The sequence below is a fragment of the Lactuca sativa genome, chromosome 3 (assembly GCF_002870075.4).
Source record: "Lactuca sativa cultivar Salinas chromosome 3, Lsat_Salinas_v11, whole genome shotgun sequence".
Taxonomy (NCBI): domain Eukaryota; kingdom Viridiplantae; phylum Streptophyta; class Magnoliopsida; order Asterales; family Asteraceae; genus Lactuca; species Lactuca sativa.
In genome coordinates, this window is record NC_056625.2 from 69,750,199 (window position 1) to 69,771,166 (window position 20,968).

The window sequence follows — 20,968 nt, forward strand, 5'->3', positions numbered from 1 at the left end:
ACCCCCACCATGCTTGAAATCATGGTTGGTCACCAAGAATTGCTTATAAAAGCCCTAAATCTCCCCAAAATGGGATCTACTGCAAGAAAGAGCAAGGTGACGGCTTTATACCTTCCAAGGACTGTAGATGATGCACAAGTTCGACTCCTCTGGCCAACCTCTTGATTCCTCAAGCTTCACCTTCCTTTTTGCCACCACAAACCACCAAGAATCACCAAAAAGTCTTTAGATCTTCACCAAGAACGATTAGGGTTTGATGTGAGGGAGTTCTGAGAGCATAAGGGGCGAGGGAGGCTGAATAAGACGTTTAAATAGGGTGAAAACCCTTGGATTAGGGTTTTGTCCAGCCAGAGTCTACTCGTCGAGTCATGTCGCCGACTCGACGAGTCTGCCACTTAACCCCCAGGTCCAAGTCGCTACTACTCGACAGGTTAGGCCATCAACTCGCCGAGTCTTAGTCCAAATTATGAAAAATACTTGAATGAAATACATACCAGGAACCGGGTGCTACACATGGCATTATACTTACAAAGTTTCCTGTCATGAAACTGTACTTACAAAATTTCCTCTCATGGCATTATACTTACAAAGTTTCCTATCATGGCATTATACTTTCAAAGTTTCTTATCATGACATTGTACTTTAGTTTGTCTATGAACTTATACGAAACAAGATGCATGGGGAAATGGATGTTAAAGTTGTAGAAATGAAAGCTAGACATCAACAAATGCGCGAGGAAATGGATGCCAAAGCTGCAACAATAAATGCCAAACAACAACAATTTTATGCAAAATATGAAGCAATGGAGAAGATGTATGTAGCCTTGCAAAATATGATGGGAAATTGAAAATAGAGGTAATATGATGTTAACCTTTGGTAATTGATGTTTTTGAATGTTTTGGTAACCTTTGGTATTTTTGATTGTTTTAAATAATGTTTTATAGGAATGAGAACTGCAAATGATTGGATGAACATGAAATGAAGAGAGCAGCTAAAATGTTATTTGAAGTTATATTTTGTGAAAACTCATTTCCTGATGTTTATTTTGTAGGTTAGACTTTTTTTTGTACCTCTTTTGCATACTTGGATTTCTTGTTGCTAAAATGTTATCAATTGTTGTGAGTTTGATGTTATATGGATAGTTTTGTTTTTAGATGTTTTTGAATGATACTTTGGTAAACTTTGATAGTTTTGGTATTATAATGTTTGGTTGTATCATTATTTGATGATTTTTTTGTATAATAATTTGATGATTGTAGTAATTATTTTTTTGTTTTAGAATCACAATAAAAAAACATGATATTAAATGTTTGCGATGGATCAACGATCGGAAAAAAATTAGTATATGAATTTTACGAGGGATTAGCTATGGAAAAAATCATGTTTAAAGTTTGTGACGGATCAACGACAGAAAAAAAAAATTAATATATGAATTTTGCGAGGGATTAGCTATGGAAAAACAATCATGTCTAAAGTTTGCGAGGGATTAGCTATGGAAAAAAAAAAACTTATCAAGGAAATTTGCGAAAGAACAGTGACAGATTGTTGTTAAAAAATTTTGTCGTCAATGTCCTGACTAATTGTATCGAGTGACCATTTGGCGTTGGATACTATGTCGCTAGATTTGTTGCAAGGAAAAACCGATATGTCGCTAAAACCCTCGCTAAGTCATTAGCCACATTTTAATTACCTATGAATTGTATCTGTCGTTGATCCATCGCAAATAACATTTAACGACGGAACAGTGATGGATTCATCCATCTCTAAAACCCATGTTTCTTGTAGTGAAGGAACTTATATATTTTAATAACGAAAACTAATAATGGTTTACTTTTTTTTGTTAATTATCTATATATAGAAATTAAATTATTATCTGCAAATCTTACAATATAAAACATAAAAAAATAGTAAACATTTCTAAACAATAAAATCAAATAATAGATAATAATACGGAGTATTGTTTTTAAAAAGTTAGATAATTAATTTAAAAGAAAAACATAATAAATTTATTATCTAATATATATTGAATCTATTAAAATAAAGAAATAAAATTTATAGAAATAACATACCGTAACAAACGGTGGTTCGAATGAAATATATATTGACTTTGATTAGAAATATTTATAAGGGATATTTATAAGCTAACACTACACTTTATGTAATATATCTCATCATTATATTATATATTTCTTTTATTAATATAGACTTGTTATAACCATGCATTCGACTTAAATAAATATGCTTTAAATCTAAAAGATTATTTATTAAAACAAAATAATTATACAATAGTTTCAAAATAAAGTTCAAAAGAATTTTCATTATAAATGAGTATAAAGAAAACACTATCTAAATCTTCCTTTTAAAAATTACCATAGGAGCATTTGATGCCCATCTTTTTCTCTCCATCCCCACCCCCACACCCACGCCGCCCTCCTACCTTGTGCCTATAAAACACCTCTCGCTCTCTCTATACCCTCCCTCTCACCACGTAAACAGAAAGCATACTTCTCTACAATTCTCTCTCCTCACTTGTTAATCAACGCCACAAATTAATATCGATTTAAAGGGCTTTTAAGCACTATATATATTCCACTAGAGGGTGTGAGATTGTGAAAGCGATTTAAGTTGCAATCTTTCTTTCGGCCAAAAAAGTGAAGGTTTGGAGAGAGAGTGACGGAGAGAGATTTCTCTAGACAACTCTCTCTCGCTTTAAAATTTAACTTTTTTTCTTCATCTCGCCTAGCAATTGATACCTCACTTCCAACTCCCAACTCTCCTTTTCAAAAGATTCACAAGAGAAATGGTGAGTTCACCCTCTCTTCAGTTTTGACCATCCACAAAATAAAATAAAAAAATATGATGTTCTTTTTAATTTCTTCTTGGAGTTGATCACTTAACCTATTAGGGTTTTTTTGATTATGTGTTGCAGGAAGTGGAACAAGAACAATCCAACATATGGGAAGGCTATGTGGATTGGAAGAAGAGACCTGCTATCAAAGGCCACCATGGTGGCATGCTTGCTGCCTCCTTCGTGTTAGGTAAAGTTGATCAAAGTCAAGATCGAAACTTTTCTCAGTAGGGTTTATCCTTTCTATTAGATTTACATATATTTGATATGGGTTTTTGAAATCTTTATATGGGTTATCAATCTTTGTTATCAAATCGTGATGGGTTAATTTTCTTTATTTAGTTGTGGAGGTGATGGAGAACTTGGCATATTTGGCAAATGCAAGCAACTTGGTTTTGTACTTGATAAAACACATGCACTTTTCTCCTTCAAAAGCAGCAAATCATGTAACAAATTTCATGGGAACTGCTTTTCTACTTGCTCTTCTTGGTGGCTTTTTATCTGATGCTCTCTTCACCACTTATCACATCTATCTCATAAGTGCACTTGTTGAATTCTTGGTAAATCTCTCTCTCTCTCTCTCTCTCTCTCTCTCTCTCTCTCTCTCTCTCTCTCTCTCTCTCTCTCTCTCTCTCTCTCTCTCTCTCTCTGGCATAAATATGTGAATGATTATCCATCGAAAAAATTGCTTTACCATCGGAGGCCACGTGTTTTAGTTTAACTATTTTAAAGTTTGGAACGGTTAAAACAAGTTTAAGTGTCACAATATAAAGTATAAAAGATGATGCATGATTGATGCAAATGTTATCATTTTAACTTCAGAAAAGATATGTAAGAAGAATGAAAAGCAAAAAAGATGTGCCTCGATTGATGATATAAATTACCCTTTGGTGGCAAACTTTTGGTAAGTGCAACAACTTCCATGTGTTAATTGAATAAGATATTTGTTACAATTATCATCTATATATAAATATATAAATAAGGTGTGAAGTCATATACTCATAAATAGCATGACGACTTAGTTATATTTTGATTTATTTAATATATATTTTGATATATCTGGCATGGCTTCCCAAACAACTTGTGTGCTAAAATATGGATTCACGCGATGCAACCGTTACACACTAATTGTCCAGACGCCAGCTAATTGCCTAAATGACCAGTTGTCACACGTGAATCAAATTTGCCCTGCGCAAGTTAAAAGATATAATTTATATGTGCTTCTATTCCTACAATCTTTAGGTGGAATGAGTAGTGTCACATTTGGTGCACTATCACTCAAGTTGTCACATCAATCCCACAATTATTTTGTCCCAATACATGTTTAACTTGTTATTTAGGAGGACCAGTAAGTTTCGTTGCAAGAAAAAATTGAAAAGTTAGATAAACAATGATTTGGTTTTCTCTCTCATCTCCAAGCCTTTGGTGAGAAATAGTTCGAACTCAACATGTCGAATGAGAGGGGATTTAGGAATCATCCACATTGCCGTACCCACTACGAGAACTTAAACACTCGTTACATTTATTAACTATAGAAAAATATAGCTAAAATAGTTAATACTTAATATCTCTTAAAGAAGAAATGAACGGATTTAGGAATCATCCACATTGCCGTTAGTTAATGAATATAGTCATATGACAATTAAATGGAAATGGAAAGTTAGTTAATGAATATAATCATATGACAATTAAATGGAAATGGAAAATAGTACAAGAAAATGATAAATAGAAAAAAAAAATTATTTTTAATAATTCCCAAAATGACATGTGTCAAATTCATTTATAAATTGATATTTAACAAAAAAAAAATATATATATATATATATATATATATATATATATATATATATATATATATATATATATATATATAGTGTTGTAAAACTCGTCGAGTTGTCCGATTACTCCTCCGAGTACTCGTTACTCCCCCCTTCGCCGATGCGAGTTACATAATCCTGAGTACTCCACAATCGGCCCCTTATGAACTAAGTAGTGTTGTGAAATTCGGTCAACTCAGTGATTAATATGTATAATGTACTTAATGTTTTATTATTTAACACACACATTTGATTATTACTACATTTATATCTTAGATTTTCAGTAATTATTCACGAAATGAGGCCATTATGTGTTTTTCATTTTTTGTGTATTCACATGTATCTAATTTTGTTATATATTTCAATCAACTTATGATTTTATCTTATGATTTTGACATATATATAATTTCCCTAAAAATATTCTACACAAATTTCCAAATCCGAGTACTCCCCGAGTACTCGGTAGTCGGCCGAACAGGTACCGAGTAACGAGTTCTACAACCTTTTATATATATATATATATATATATATATATATATATATATATATATATATATACACATATAATAGATTTGTGCCCTTGCAAAGGGGCGACAACAAATAACTTTTCTGCTGAATGATTTCTTATGTGGAAATAACTATTAAATGTTATTATTTGTTATTAATAAATTATCATTTTTAAATAAAATATTTAATTTTAGATCTTATATTTATATTTTTTACTTATACTATTGATGTAAATTAATTAATAATGATGCCTAGTTTGAAAAATATAAATTAATTAATATACATGATTTTATTTTACTAAACGTTGAATTTATTAATAACCTTTTAGATTCATGTCTTCATATTTTTTTAAGTACTAATGATTTATTTATATATTAAAATTCAAGATATGATGAATAAGCTTTTATATATATATATATATATATATATATATATATATATATATATATATATATATATATATATATATATATATAGGATTAGGTTATTTTGTTTTCACTATCTATTGTGTATATGTATGATTGATTCTAGACCAATCATTTTAGTTATTTTAAGAAAATAATTAATGCATATTACATGTTGAAGATATAATGGGTATTAATTACATATTCAGCATTTAATATGCATTAATTAGTTTCTTAAAATAACTAAAATGATTGGTCCAGAATCAATCATACAGTGTTTTAAAAGGCGCGTTATGGCGTGAGGCGTGGCTCCACCGTTATGAAAAGCCTCATAACATTGCTGTTAGCCGTGGCGCGTAGCAAGGCGTGATATGGCGCGCCATGACGCGTTATGGCGTGTTATGGCGCGTGTTTTTTTTCGTTTGAGACATGGTTTTTTGCTCTTTGTTATGTCTTTTCTAATTGAAGATATAGGTATTGTGGTTTTCGTTAAATTTTTATCACTAGCTATTGATCTAACTCTTCTAAAAAATGATTATATTTAATATAAATTTATATTTATGTGGTAATATAATTTTAAATTAATACAAAATCGCCGTCTTACATCACGCCTTGAAACACGTCATGGCTCGTTAAGCTTGAGGCTTGACCTTGCCGTCACGTCATACCTCACGCCATTTAGAACCTTATATATATATATATATATATATATATATATATATATATATATATATATATATATATATATATATATATATATATATATATATATCCGGTAATAAATTTTTTTTGGTAGGAAGGTAAGAAATTTTTTTCGACTTATTTTTTTTTGCGAACAAAACAAATGAATCAATAATAACATGATTCACCAAAAAAAATTCCGAGAAAACATTTCGATGATTCATTTTTATGATGATTTTGTTGATATTCACTAAAATTGTCATAAAAATGTTTTTTTTTTCTTGATTTACCTAAAAATGAATCATAAAAGTGTTTTTTTCGTAATTTTTTTCTTGTAAATCATTTTACTTTTGAATCACCTAATGATTCATTCCATTTTTTTGCTAAGAAAATATACATATAAAAAATTTCTTACCTTCCTACCAAAATTTTCCTTCTTATTTAATCTTGAATATATATATATATATATATATATATATATATATATATATATATATATATATATATATATATATATATATATATATATATATACCTTGCATTTATCGCGCATTTATTATATAATTAAATTTGATTTTATCAATTAAGTTTTATGTCAAATGCCTTTTTTGAAATATTTACTCTTAAATGGTGGGTGCTATTAATCTGAGAACCATGGATATATATTGTGTATATTAAATTTATCGCGCATTTATTATATAATTAAATTTGATTTTATCAATTAAGTTTTATGTCAGATGCCTTTTTTTCAAATATTTACTCTTAAAAGATTGGTATAGACTATTAATTTGAGTTTATAAGAAACATGTAGATTTGTGATATTGTATTCTAAAAACCATATATATATATATATATATATATATATATATATATATATATATATATATATATATATATATATATATATATATATATAACTTTACATCTATTAAAAATAAATTTGTTTTTATAAATCAAATTTAATGTTAAATGTGTTTTAATTGAAATATTTACTCTAAAAAATATGTACCATAAAAGACATGTAGAATTGTCATATTGTATTCTAAAACCCACTATAAATAATCACATTTTTTAAACCAACTCAATCAATTGTTATAATTGCTAAGGTAATGTTTTAAGTACAAACTGAAAACGTAGATGATAACTAAAACAATAGTTGTTAGCAAATTAAAAATGTATTTTAGTAAAACAAATTGATAAACTAATTAAAATATATAAAATGATATGTAGAAGATTAAATTTTTTATATTTAATAAATGGTATATTTTTTTAAGATAATTTAAATAACTCAAGAAGTCTGTTAAAACTTAAAATGTTAACTTGAGTTGTTTTTAAAGAAGTAAGCATAAATTTATTTGTTGGTTTTACTAATATGACAAAATAAAAAAACTTAAAAATGAAATAGCTTATAAACTTGTTAGTTGTTTGACCATTATAGATACTATATTTCATTAAAAAATGTTGAAATAATTACTTTTACATGATTATTTATTTTTATTTGACCATCAAAAATACGATGATTTGGTGGGAATTTGTTGAAATAAGAGGTATTTAATTAGTTACATCATCATCATTAATTCTAATTTGTTGCAATATTAATAATATATTTGATAAAGGAATAATTAAACTATGTTGACAAAATTGTAGAGTGCTCTTTACTGATTACTTTATAAAATACAAGTACAATGATTAAAGTACATTTAGCATTTTTGTATTTTCATAAGTTTAAACGTGAATACTTTTTTTGTTTAAAAAGTTTTATGATGTGTAGGGCCATACGTACCTCATGTAACAGATAAATTCATTTTATTGTTTCGGAAAACAAAAACAAGATATACTTCGATATCATTAATGTCTTATCCCTTCTAATGCGTTCTCGATAAACGTTGTTGCATTCACAGTTGTACCACGTGATACCACCTTTCACTTCACACTTTAATGTTCAAACTTCAATATACCTTTAAATTTGGATCTTTTTAACGTCAAAATAGTACAACTTATAAAAATATAGACCACGTAAATTACCACGAGGGTACTACTCAAAAGTCAAAAGTATGGATAACGTCCTTTTGATTGATGAGACGAAGAAGGTCTTAAAATTGGGTGAAAAAACCTTGTCGGATAATATGATTCAACGAGTTTGATCCTAATTGTAGAGTTGTAGGACAAAAGTTGATCATACAAGAGAATAATTAAAAACGTTTTTTGCATGGAAACAAAGCACTTAAATTTCACAACACTATACTTTAAGTACGTGTCACGAGCAATATCTTGTAACATTACATGTCCGATACATTGTTGGAGCTAGTAGCGGAGAGGTGGATGACTACAACCACTTAAAGTTTACTATACCTATATATAGCCCATCTTTCATTTTAAGCCTTTACTCTAAAATTTATTTTTTTAAACGCTGATATTCAAAAATCTTGGTTCCTTCCTGATTTGATATAATTTAATTCTATTTTTCTACATGATAACGTTGATTTTCATAGTCTTAAGTTTTTTGTCTTATTATTCTTACTTTAGATGTATAATTGACTGTCGAGTACTTTAAAAAAAACCATGTTTAAAGTCCAAAGTGGCATTTTAGTGGGATATGATGTTTAGATTGGGTCAATCTTGCTAGATTGAGATAATGACATCCACACAAAAATGAAAAATCCACCCTTTTCTTATGGACAATTGTCTGTAAGATGCAAGACAGAAATTAGCACTACACACATTTTTAAGCATATCTAACGTTTTATATATATATCGGGTCATGTTAGGATTTTAACCATTTTTTGTTTATATCTAATTACTAGGGTCTTGTGATACTGACAATACAAGCTCGTTCATCATCTCTAAAGCCACCCGAATGCAACCCTATAGAAGCCACAATATTCCCATGTGAAGAAGTGCATGGTGCCAAAGCCGCATTGCTTTTCTTGGGCCTTTATTTGATCGCGTTAGGTGTAGGTGGCATAAAGGGATCATTACCTGTACATGGGGCTGAACAGTTTGATGATAATTCTATAAAGGGAAGAAAGCAAAGATCAACGTTTTTCAACTACTTCATGTTTTCCCTTTCTGTTGGGGCTCTCATTGCTGTTACACTCGTGGTTTGGATTGAAGATAACAAAGGATGGGAATGGGGTTTCGGTATCTCTATGTTGACTATCTTATTGTCTATCCCAGTTTTTCTAGCTGGCTCTGCTTTTTATAAGAACAAAATCCCTTCCGGAAGCCCTCTCACCATGATGTTTAAGGTAATTTAAAGTTCATTATTGACCCCCATTGGAACAAATTACATATTAGGTTGTCATTTTACGACTTCTTGACCTGAGTTTTATGTGAAAAATACTATTTTATTTTTACCCCTAGAAATTAGTGTCTTCAACACTTCACACTTGTTATGTCAATATATATCCCTTTTGGTGATGCAGGTACTGATTGCGGCAATATTAAATGCTTGTGTCGCAAGAAGTCCAAGCAATGCGATCGTTAGCATGTCACTGTCGCCAAATGATACCCAACAACAACAAACTGTCACAAAAGATCTTGAAGAAACCGAAACCCCGACAACAAGTCTAAAATTCTTAAATCATGCAACGACAAACAAACCAGCTTACACTTTCCTCCAATGCTCAGTCAAACAAGTTGAAGAAGTCAAAATCGTCCTCAGAGTCCTTCCGATCTTTGGTTGCACCATCATGCTCAATTGTTGTTTGGCTCAACTCTCCACGTTCTCAGTCCAACAAGCCTCCACCATGAACACGAAGATTGGGTCGCTAAAAGTTCCGGCAGCCTCCCTCCCTGTTTTTCCGGTGATGTTCATCATCTTCCTTGCTCCGATCTATGACCATATCATAATCCCATTTGCCCGAAGAGCAACAAAATCCGAAATGGGTGTTTCACACTTGCAACGGATTGGAATTGGGTTGCTTCTGTCAGTAATGGCTACCGCTGTGGCGGCTCTGGTTGAGATCAAACGCAAACGGATTGCCATGAGAGCTGGAATCAACCCTCTCGAGCCATTGCCGATTACATTTCTATGGATTGCGTTCCAGTACTTGTTTCTTGGATCTGCTGATCTTTTCACGTTGGCCGGATTAATGGAGTTCTTCTTCACCGAAGCTCCGGCGAATATGAAGTCTTTAGCCACCTCACTATCATTTGCGTCGTTGGCTATGGGGTACTACCTGAGCACTGTTATTGTATCGGTTGTGAACAGCGTCACAGGGGACTCCGGCCACCCTGGATGGTTGTCGGGAGAAAACTTGAACCGTTACCATTTGGAGAAGTTTTACTGGTTGATGTGCGTGTTGAGCGCACTGAATTTCCTCCATTATTTGTTTTGGGCTCGCCGGTACAAGTATCAATCTACAGGGGCTAAATTGTAAACTATGGAGAAGTTGGAGGTGTATTGAAGAGACTGCTACAAAGTCGACAGTTTCATATATGACATACATCATCAGCAGGATACCAGGATGTGATAGTATATATAAGATGCAGCAATTTGTAGTTTTACATCTCAATATAAGATGCAGCAGTTTGTAGTTTTACATCGCACACCCTTCATTTTATGATTTATATCCCATCGATCGATAATACTTTTCACTTTTTAAGTTTTCTAACTTTATATAAAATTAACAACCTTATAGTTCTAACAAGAAATTACATGCAAAACAAAAAGGTATAGGCTATTGCTAGGCTGAGGGAGTGGTGCCCTCATGAAACCACAATGTCACGTCACCATTTATCACAAAAATGTGGTTTTATACCATATAAGAGGAGTGGTGTTATATTTTGATTTTTTATTGTTTAATAAATAATTGGGATTTATAAGTCAAGGGTGGATTGTGTCATTTCTGAAACTAATTATGTAGAGAGAAGTTAAGCAGGGGTTTCTTTTTGTTCGTAAACCAAACTCTAGTGACCTATTATGCCAAATTCAGAAAATAGGACGTTTTCTTTCTAAAATCGCAGCTCCGGCCGCCTAATTTCCTCCATTGTTAACCTGTCAAACTTGAATATTTTAAAGTAATTCAATTCCTATCCGGAAATAGCTTCCCTTTCGAATCTTAAAAACCTTTTATGGTTAGTTAGTTAGTTAAAAACAAGTTTGAAGAACGGCAGCCAATCACAAACCATCACCAAGTGCTCCCTCCATTGCCGCACTGCGGCCTTAGCCGCACTTTAACCGCACCGAAGGGGCGGTGTTCGGCTGCCACGGTGGCAAAACTGTAGTCCGGAACCGCACCATTTCCTCCGGTCTTAAAAATCTATACATCTAATTGCATAAGTATTCTAAAGATAAATAATTAACAATCTATACAAGTTATAAATTCAAATACAAACATTATTTTCTTTTCTTTTGGGTAAATTGTCAGAAAATCTTAATATTTTATGAAAAGGTTTATTTTAGTCTCAAATTTTATTTTTTAAACAGAAAAGTCTCGATTATTCGATTTAAATGATAATATATCATTTTCTGTTAAAATAAATAATGACTTTTTTGTTAATTTGAGTCAAATTGAAATAATAGGAACTTTTCTATTCAAAAAAATAAAATTTAGGATTAAAATGACACTTTTCCGAAAATATTTGGATTTTTCAGACAATTTCACTTTCTTTTTTTAGAAACGTTGTAATTTGAATCCTTTGTTTTGCGGTTTGTAAGGGACTCCTAAGGGTTTCTTATGCTTTTTACGTCTACTTGGATTTGCTTAAACATTATAGCTAAAAAACACAAGTTCAAATAAGAAACAAATAATACCCAATGATTCGGGATCTTCTTGTTACTTGTACAATATAACCAATCTGTATATTGTTGGAACAAGATGTTTTTTAAAACATATAATGGAAGCATGTAAAACAAAAACAACCATCATGTCTCACCGGTCAAAGTGTGTACACGACATATCTATTAACAAAATAAACAAAAAGAAGGAATAAAAAGTTTATTAGCACAACAATGCTTGAAGGATGTAGAACCTAAAAAATAGTTTGTTTATTGTTTTGCACACTAAAGTATCAACATCTTCTTTAAGATGGTGCTCCACCAAAAATCACAACTTTCTTTATAAATTCGTTGAAAAAAAAACCAAAAAAAAAAATATATTCGGTTTTCTAATTTTTTTTAGTGAATCTAAAAAGAAAATTGTGATTCTTATTAATATAAAGCCAAAAAAAATTATGATCTAAGTATTTTTTATGCATTTTTAAGGGTTTTAGAGTTTTTTTTTGTTTTCCATATATATATATATATATATATATATATATATATATATATATATATATATATATATATATATATATATATATATATATATATATATATATATATATATATATATATATAGGGCTGCCAAAAATATGCGGTCTTGCTATCTGTCTAGCAGAGAACCCGTCGTGGTGGGTTCTTTACCCGACCCATACAACTAGTTGGGCTATTCCGTTCAACTGTTCTCTTCTATTGTCACATCGGACCAGCTATCTCGCTAGACGAACTGTTGTCTTGCTAGTCGCGCCATGACGAACTGGCATGGGGTACGTCATCAAGCCCCCTAGTCTAGTAATGATGGCGTAGCACAGTCAGCAATTATGTTCTTGACTCCAAGTCACACGTGTCGCCTTATTAACAGTCAAGAAGTTATAACTTATACAGGTAAATCCGCTTTTCCAGGGCACAAGATCATCTCTTTATCTTTCATCCATTTCTATGTATTCAATATTCACTATTCCTCTTTCTTCTTTGTTCTTCACTTCTCATAATCGAAATTCCTATTAACATGATTTATGCTCCTTATGTGGTGCCAACTCCAGAATATGTCGAAGTTCTTCACAAAAAGTATGGTTTTTTAGCTTGAGGATGAAGTATTAATTCCTTTGGATAGGGCCTTGTTTCTAGACCTACCTCTGGGGAAGGTCGACATTTTAGTTAAGACTTTCAATGTTGGTTACCGGCTTCCGACTACTAACTTTCTGGACGAGGTGTTGTGTAAGAATGGCATCAACATCTACGAGCTTACTCCTAACGTCGTAACCAAGATCGTAGCCTTTGAGATGCTTTTCCGGTCTCGGAGCTTTCTTCCTAGCATCTGGGTTTTTAAGAACGTCATCTAATTATCTACTGCTAGTGACAAGTTCACCTTCTATGCTCGTAAGAATACCCATATCCTTGTTCCTGGTGGAAAAAGTAGTCCGAAAAACTAGCAGGGTCACTTGTTTTGGGTGAATGGTTCTCGAGTCGGCAGTCCCTACTTTCGTTCTAAGGCAACTTGTGACAACGCCCCCAAACTTCTTCCTCAATATCAAGAAATTTTTGGTATTTTAAATGGCTTCACCGTCGTCCTGAAGAGCTCCCTGAACATATTCTTGTTGGTGCCTGGATGAGCACTGAATTGTAACATCCCAAAATTCTAGACCAAAAATTTCTTTTTAATAAAACATTACTTTAAACAAAGACATCATTCCAAAACATCATCTGAGTATAAGTTTTCAAAACACTTGTTTATTATCAGAGTAAACATTCCCAGGTTGACTAATCTATGGTGTGTGCCATGCGATCACCCCGAGCTCCTCCCTCCGCTACCGGAAGTACCTGAAAACAAAACTGAAAACCGTAAGCACGAAGCTTAGTGAGTTCCCCACCTTACCACATACCATGCAAAATCACATACTGCACATACTGGGCCACGCCCGCTATCCTGGGCCTCGCCCTCTACTTCGGGCCTCGCCCGATACAACGGCCTCGCCGCTCCAGGCCCCGCCTGGCTTCGAGCCTCGCTCGGATACAGATCTGTTTCACTTAGGCCTCGCCTGTCACAGGGCCTCGCCCTCTAACATATAGTAGCACATAAACATATCACATGACTTTACATAAACTAAACATATACTAACAACTCTTGCTCTAAGGCCTCGCCTATCTCTGGGCCCCGCCCGAGTTCTGCTACTGATGAGTCATGGAACCTCGTCCATACTCCTGCTGATAGTGAGGTTCGGGCCCAGCCCACCCTCACTCCGTTCCTAACTTGGGCCTCGCCCCTGCTCTGCTGCTACTGAGATGTGGAACACCATCCACACTCTGCTATTGGTGAGATACGGGACCTCGCCCTCTCTCACCTCCCTACTAGGCACATACAAGTATCACACAGACAACAAGTATAGACTATCACATAAACCGCTCCTTGGGCACCCGCCCTCTGTCATTGGACCTCGTCCAAATATCATACTAACATACTGTGCCTAGGGCTAACCCCCGGGTCTTCTACTCATAACTACATGGGCCGGCATTGTGGCCGTAGACCCATTCATACAAAGGGAGACTCACCTGATATTGCTGAACTGCTGCTGCTAACCCCTTTGACCGCTACCTGACCACTGACTCCGAACTGCTGCTCCGCTAGCTCCCCGAGCTACCAATATCAACATAACACTTAGTCTAACTGACCTTCAAAGGTCAACCAAGTCAACTCTGGTCAAAGTCAACATCCTGGTCAAAGTCAACCTTCCAGGTCAACCCTACTCGTCGAGTCACCCTACTGACTCGCCGAGTTCATAATTCCAGGGTCCTTCCACTCGCGACTCTACTCGCCGAGTCAGCCCCTGACTCGCCGAGTCTACTGATTCCCGATTCCTGTCCTGGCTCGACTCGCTGACTCGAGTCTTAACTCGAAGGGTTTGGGACCACTCGACCTGACTCGCCGAGTCTAAGAACAGACTCGCCGAGCACACGACAAACTTCATCCAACTCGACGAGTTGTTCATCCAACTCGCCGAGTTCATGCCCATCTTCATCCGACTCGACGAGCTGTTCATCCCACTCGTCGAGTTCCTCCTCATCTTCATGGTACTCGCCGAGTCCACTCAAAGGACTCGCCGAGTCCATTCAGATCTCCCAACATGCAGAGGGCTTTTGAGTCATGCAGGGACTCCAATCCATAGATCCATACTTCCAAAGCTCAATCCCCACGTAAAGTTGCAAACTTTACGTATAACTAAAGAGATCTAGGCTCAAAACACATTAGGGTTTGGTTTAAGGACACAAGGGCTTCACCAACTACTCATCTCCTGATGCTTTATGACATAATAGACCGGCCCAACAATAGATCTGAAGTGGCAACAACATATCTAAGCCCCTAACCCGATTTGGGTCTCAAACAACCATAAAACCCCCCAAATCTTATGACAAAATAGGTCTAGATGCAAAGAAGGGAAAATGACAGCTTAATACCTCCAAAATGAACACAACTGAGGTAGATCTCGAGCACACACTTCTCCCTTGAAGCAACCTTCTTGATCTTCAAGTTTCTCTCCAAAGTTTCCTTCCTCCCAAAGCTATTCTCTCAATAATGGAAGCTCACACGGATTATAAGGTTTACAGGTCTTCTGGAGTGATATGGGGGCTGAGGGAGGGACATAACACCCTTTATATAGGATACAACTCCCGGAATTAGGGTTTTCCTTGCACAGACCAGACTCGCCGAGTCACCTTGGCCGACTCGCCGAGTCGGCCACTTACTCCCCGACCCGGATCCCGTTCCGACTCGCCGAGTCCTTCCTTGGACTCGCCGAGTCCCTCCTAAATTTAGGGTTTCCATTACTTTCTTGGCTTTCAAAATCTTGGGTGTTACAACTCTCCCCCACTTAAACTGAACTTCGTCCTCGAAGTTTACCATGGCCCATCAACTGCGAACTGCCTCCAATACCCAACACCAGCCGCCTACCTGCGCTGGCCTTCCGTCTGGTCATTCTGACTATCATCAACCTCGCGAGTAAACCTCGGGTCAAACCTGACCTTGAACAACTTAGAAACAAAATTTACTCAACCGATAATCCTTCTGGTACTCACCGAGTACTGCACTGAACCCACAGAGGTTCTCCACTACTTTCCTTGCGCTATTTCCTTGCCTTCCCAAGGCAAAGCCTCATAATCAACTTTTCCTTTGACACTGTGAAGGTCCTATCCTTCACTAACTCTATCGTCTCCCTGCTATTTCCAGGACGGGTCACCACCGTCAGCACTCGCTGACACTCCTTCCTGCCAACACTTGGTGTCGAGCACCTCTCGACTCAACTAACTGAAGTCCACCATACGCTGCATACTCGCACTGCCACCGACTGACTTCCTGATAAACCGGGACCGCCCTGGTCCCTACCAACCTATCAATGACTGGATTACCGGCTCCCACCGGTAGCTAAACCCAGCACCAACCCTGGTCGCTCTCAGCGACTATCGAGGAAACCTCGACCATCTATAACTCCTCAATCAACCCTGCCATCCAGGCACTACAAACTCGGGATCCCCGATCCCCTAACTTGACACTAAGGTCTTTACCAGGTCCCACCTGCGCTGCTAAACTCACGGGCCTCGCCCTCGGGTCTCACCCATCCATACTACTGAGCAACCCTGCTCCCAGGTCTCACCTGCACCGCTAATCTCATACGGGCCTCGCCCACGGGTCTCACCCAACTATATCCTGGAGCGGCCTCTCCCCAAGGTCTCACCTCTCTAGAGCGATACAGGCAACTCCCTACTACTCTCATCCATTACCCATTCCTGATCCCTACCTGATCACTAGGAGATAAGGGCCTCGCCCCGACTCCGCTAACGAAACTACTAAGGAATGCTACGGCTTACCCGTAGTCTTACATCCCTACCACTGACTGCTAATACGAAGGCACCCACGTGCCATCGACTTCTCAAGATCCTTATTCCGACTCCCGCGAGTCCTTCAGGCGATCCACAATCTGAATTCGCAACCATAACCAACCATACCATCCCACGCGCTAGCTGATATGGAGTTTCTCAAACTCCCAACCCTGAAATCCTCAATCCAACAAACGCTGAACTGCCTCTCCCTTCCCTCTCAGAGGTCACGTACTCGATCTGGGTCTGTGTGCTCCTCCCTGGGCACACCCGGAGAATTCTCCCCCACTTCGATCCTGCTTACCCCTTGTTGCTCAATACTCAAAGAGATCCCGATCTTCGCTACCATTCCATAACCCATCCACTGAGGAACCCAAGCCCGCCATAGCTAGGGCTTTAGCCAATCCATCACAATCACTGCGCTACTCCGAACTAACGAAACGAACCAAAACCCTCCCAAGCATGCTACAGATACTGCATCCTTCGAAACCTGCTTCAATAGAGCTCATCCCCCTAACTACCATACAATTATCCAAGGTATGCAAATAGCATATAACTCGATCACAATCAACCAATCAAAATAAAACACTTATACCGAGAATGATGCAGAACCATAACAATAAAATCATGCACAAAAAAAAAGAACTGAGAATGTAAATTGCATACCTGCAACATCCGGCGATGCTCGCGTCTCCAAAGTCGTCATCTGGAAAGCCCTGCTCCCTGCTGCAGGTGCCTCTACCCGGCCCTGACGGCCATCTGCGATCCTCAAGGTTGCAGGGGCGGGTGCCATCACCCGTCCTGCTGAAGACAAACTGGGGCACTGGGCCTTCTTGTGGCCCCGCTGGTTGCAGTGAAAACATATCATGTCTGATCCCTGCGCGGTGGTGACAGTACAATCCCTGCTAAAATGACCAGTCCGACCGCACTTGAAGCAGCCAGACTCACCACCGCTACCACTCCTGCACGCGCCCCCGTGCGTCCTGCCACACTTTCCGCATCGACTGCGGTCCTGATGATCCCTCGATCTCGAATCCGATCCCTTGGGCCTTTTGCCCGAACCTGATGATACCTGAACCTCATCCGGCTTCCTCTTTCGGATCTGCTCCAAATCAATTTCCCTTTCCCTAGCCCGAGAAATCATATCTTCCAACGTCTTACAGCTGGACCTGCTCACGAACTCCCTGATGTCGTCCCTCAACATCTCATGGTACCGAGCCTTCTTCATCTCCTCATCCGCTACATACTGCGGTACAAGAAGAGCCCTCTCCCTGAACTTGGCGGTGATCTCCGCCACAGTCTCAGTAGTCTGCGTCAAATCCTGAAACTCTCGTGCCAGCTGCTGCACCTCAATAATCGGCGAAAACTCCGCCCTGAACCTGGCCGAGAAATCGCTCCAAGTCATCGCGTCCAACGCGGCATCATCCCCCAAAGCATGACCAATCTCCTCCCACCAATCCCTCGCTCTGTCCTTCAGAAGACAGGAGGCGAGTCTAACCTTGTCCCCCTCGGGACACTTGCTTGTACGAAAAGCGTTGGCAACATCAGCCAACCATCTGCTGCTAGCAATGGGGTCCCTAGCCCCATGATAATCCGGTGCCCCGCAAGCTCTGAACTCTCGAAATGTCAAGGTACGCGCTCCCATCAATGCCATCATCTCAGTACGGAAGGCTCCCAGCCTCTCCTCCAAGATCTCCAGTATGCCCTCCTTGACCGTGCCAAAGATCACAGGAGTCTGAGCTAAAATACTGCGCGTAACCTCAGCTGATATCAACTCCCTCATCCGCTCCTCGAGCTGCTCGGTCCCTGAACCCGAGGCTGATCCCTCTCCGGCGCCTGATCCGCCCGCTGGTCTCTCTCGCAATGTCACCATGCTGAAAATATACCACAACCACAATCAGAATACCCATCACTGATACAAGATCAAACATGCCCTACCAGGTTCCCGGTCTTGCCTCTGCCCTTCCTGAATCGAGTACGGATCCTCTGCTTTCAATAGTACGGGCCCATACTACCTTCCACATCTATCCGTACTTTCCTCAGGAAATGCTTTGACTCCACCAGGTCCCTTAACCACTCATACTGCTCCCAACTCTATCTCATCCTAGGCTTACCCTAGGGAAACCTCTATCTCAACTCAAACCAGTCCTCAGCTGCTGAAGGTCTCCTCGTGATGCCAATCAGCCATCACCTGGATACCATCACATGCGACGAGGCTCAGATAATCCTTCAAGTAAAAGACTCGTCCCTATAACGGTTGGACTCAAACGAGAGCTGCGCAATAGGGCCAAATCCAGCACTCTGAGATTATTCAACCCTGATCACATGTGACGTGACGTATCCACCTAATGGCTAACTCCCACCACTCAAGATCCCATAGTGCACAAAGCAAGCAGCATTCGGACAAGGGGAAAATCTAACCACAACATACTCAAACAATCATATCCACATAGCAAGAATCTGAACTAGCATGCAACACAAACTCATAAACTCAGGCATAACCTAAACAGGCTATCCTACTACTGTCTATTCAGCACTATCATGCAACTCAAAAGCACAAATAACAGGCACATAAGGCATCATTCCTAGATCCTTAGTCCTATTCTAGCATGCTGTTCTATCAACTGACAATCATAATATAAACTTGTATGGGTATTTTGGGGTACTTACTTGAGCTCGGTTGATTGCATGCACCACACCTCTTTTCTCTTTTCAAAGTTCTTTTCTTCCTGGATTCTTTTTGCTTTTCTAAAACTGTTTTTCATTCTCAAAATTCTTTTTACAAAACTGTCTTTTCACATTTTGAAACTTTTCATCCGACCCCTCAGTTTGAGTTCAGGCACACCCGAGAGTATGCCCGAATCCCTCAAACCAAGGCTCTGATACCAACTTGTAACATCCCAAAATTCTAGACCAAAAATTTCTTTTTTAATAAAACATTACTTTAAACAAAGACATCATTCCAAAACATCATCTGAGTATAAGTTTTCAAAACACTTGTTTATTATCAGAGTAAACATTCCCAGGTTGACTAATCTATGGTGTGTGCCATGCGATCACCCCGAGCTCCTCCCTCCGCTACCGGAAGTACCTGAAAACAAAACTGAAAACTGTAAGCACGAAGCTTAGTGAGTTCCCCACCTTACCACATACCATGCAAAATCACATATTGCACATACTGGGCCACGCCCGCTATCCTGGGCCTCGCCCGATACAACGGCCTCGCCGCTCCAGGCCCCGCCTGGCTTCGAGCCTCGCTCGGATACAGATCTGTTTCACTTAGGCCTCGCCTGTCACAGGGCCTCGCCCTCTAACATATAGTAGCACATAAACATATCACATGACTTTACATAAACTAAACATATACTAACAACTCTTGCTCTAAGGCCTCGCCTATCTCTGGGCCCCGCCCGAGTTCTGCTACTGATGAGTCATGGAACCTCGTCCATACTCCTGCTGATAGTGAGGTTCGGGCCCAGCCCACCCTCACTCCGTTCCTAACTTGGGCCTCGCCCCTGCTCTGCTGCTACTGAGATGTGGAACACCATCCACACTCTGCTATTGGTGAGATACGGGACCTCGCCCTCTCTCACCTCCCTACTAGGCACATACAAGTATCACACAGACAACAAGTATAGACTATCACATAAACCGCTCCTTGGGCACCCGCCCTCTGTCATTGGACCTCGTCCAAATATCATACTAACATACTGTGCCTAGGGCTAACCCCCGGGTCTTCTACTCATAACTACATGGGCCGGCATTGTGGCCGTAGACCCATTCATACAAAGGGAGACTCACCTGATATTGCTGAACTGCTGCTGCTAACCCCTTTGACCGCTACCTGACCACTGACTCCGAACTGCTGCTCCGCTAGCTCCCCGAGCTACCAATATCAACATAACACTTAGTCTAACTGACCTTCAAAGGTCAACCAAGTCAACTCTGGTCAAAGTCAACATCCTGGTCAAAGTCAACCTTCCAGGTCAACCCTACTCGTCGAGTCACCCTACTGACTCGCCGAGTTCATAATTCCAGGGTCCTTCCACTCGCGACTCTACTCGCCGAGTCAGCCCCT

The 20,968-nt window shown here is 38.0% G+C and overlaps 1 protein-coding gene across 1 annotated transcript; it reads left to right on the forward strand.

The window, feature by feature from the left end:
* Positions 1 to 2,471: 2,471 nt before the first annotated feature.
* On the forward strand, positions 2,472 to 10,856 carry LOC111891365 (protein NRT1/ PTR FAMILY 4.6). The gene is made up of 5 exons (XM_023887415.3): positions 2,472 to 2,803; positions 2,930 to 3,038; positions 3,191 to 3,408; positions 9,062 to 9,505; positions 9,683 to 10,856. The coding sequence occupies exons 1-5, from the start codon at positions 2,801 to 2,803 to the stop codon at positions 10,637 to 10,639; spliced, it is 1,731 nt and encodes a 576-aa protein (XP_023743183.1). The 5' UTR covers positions 2,472 to 2,800; the 3' UTR covers positions 10,640 to 10,856.
* Positions 10,857 to 20,968: the final 10,112 nt, after the last annotated feature.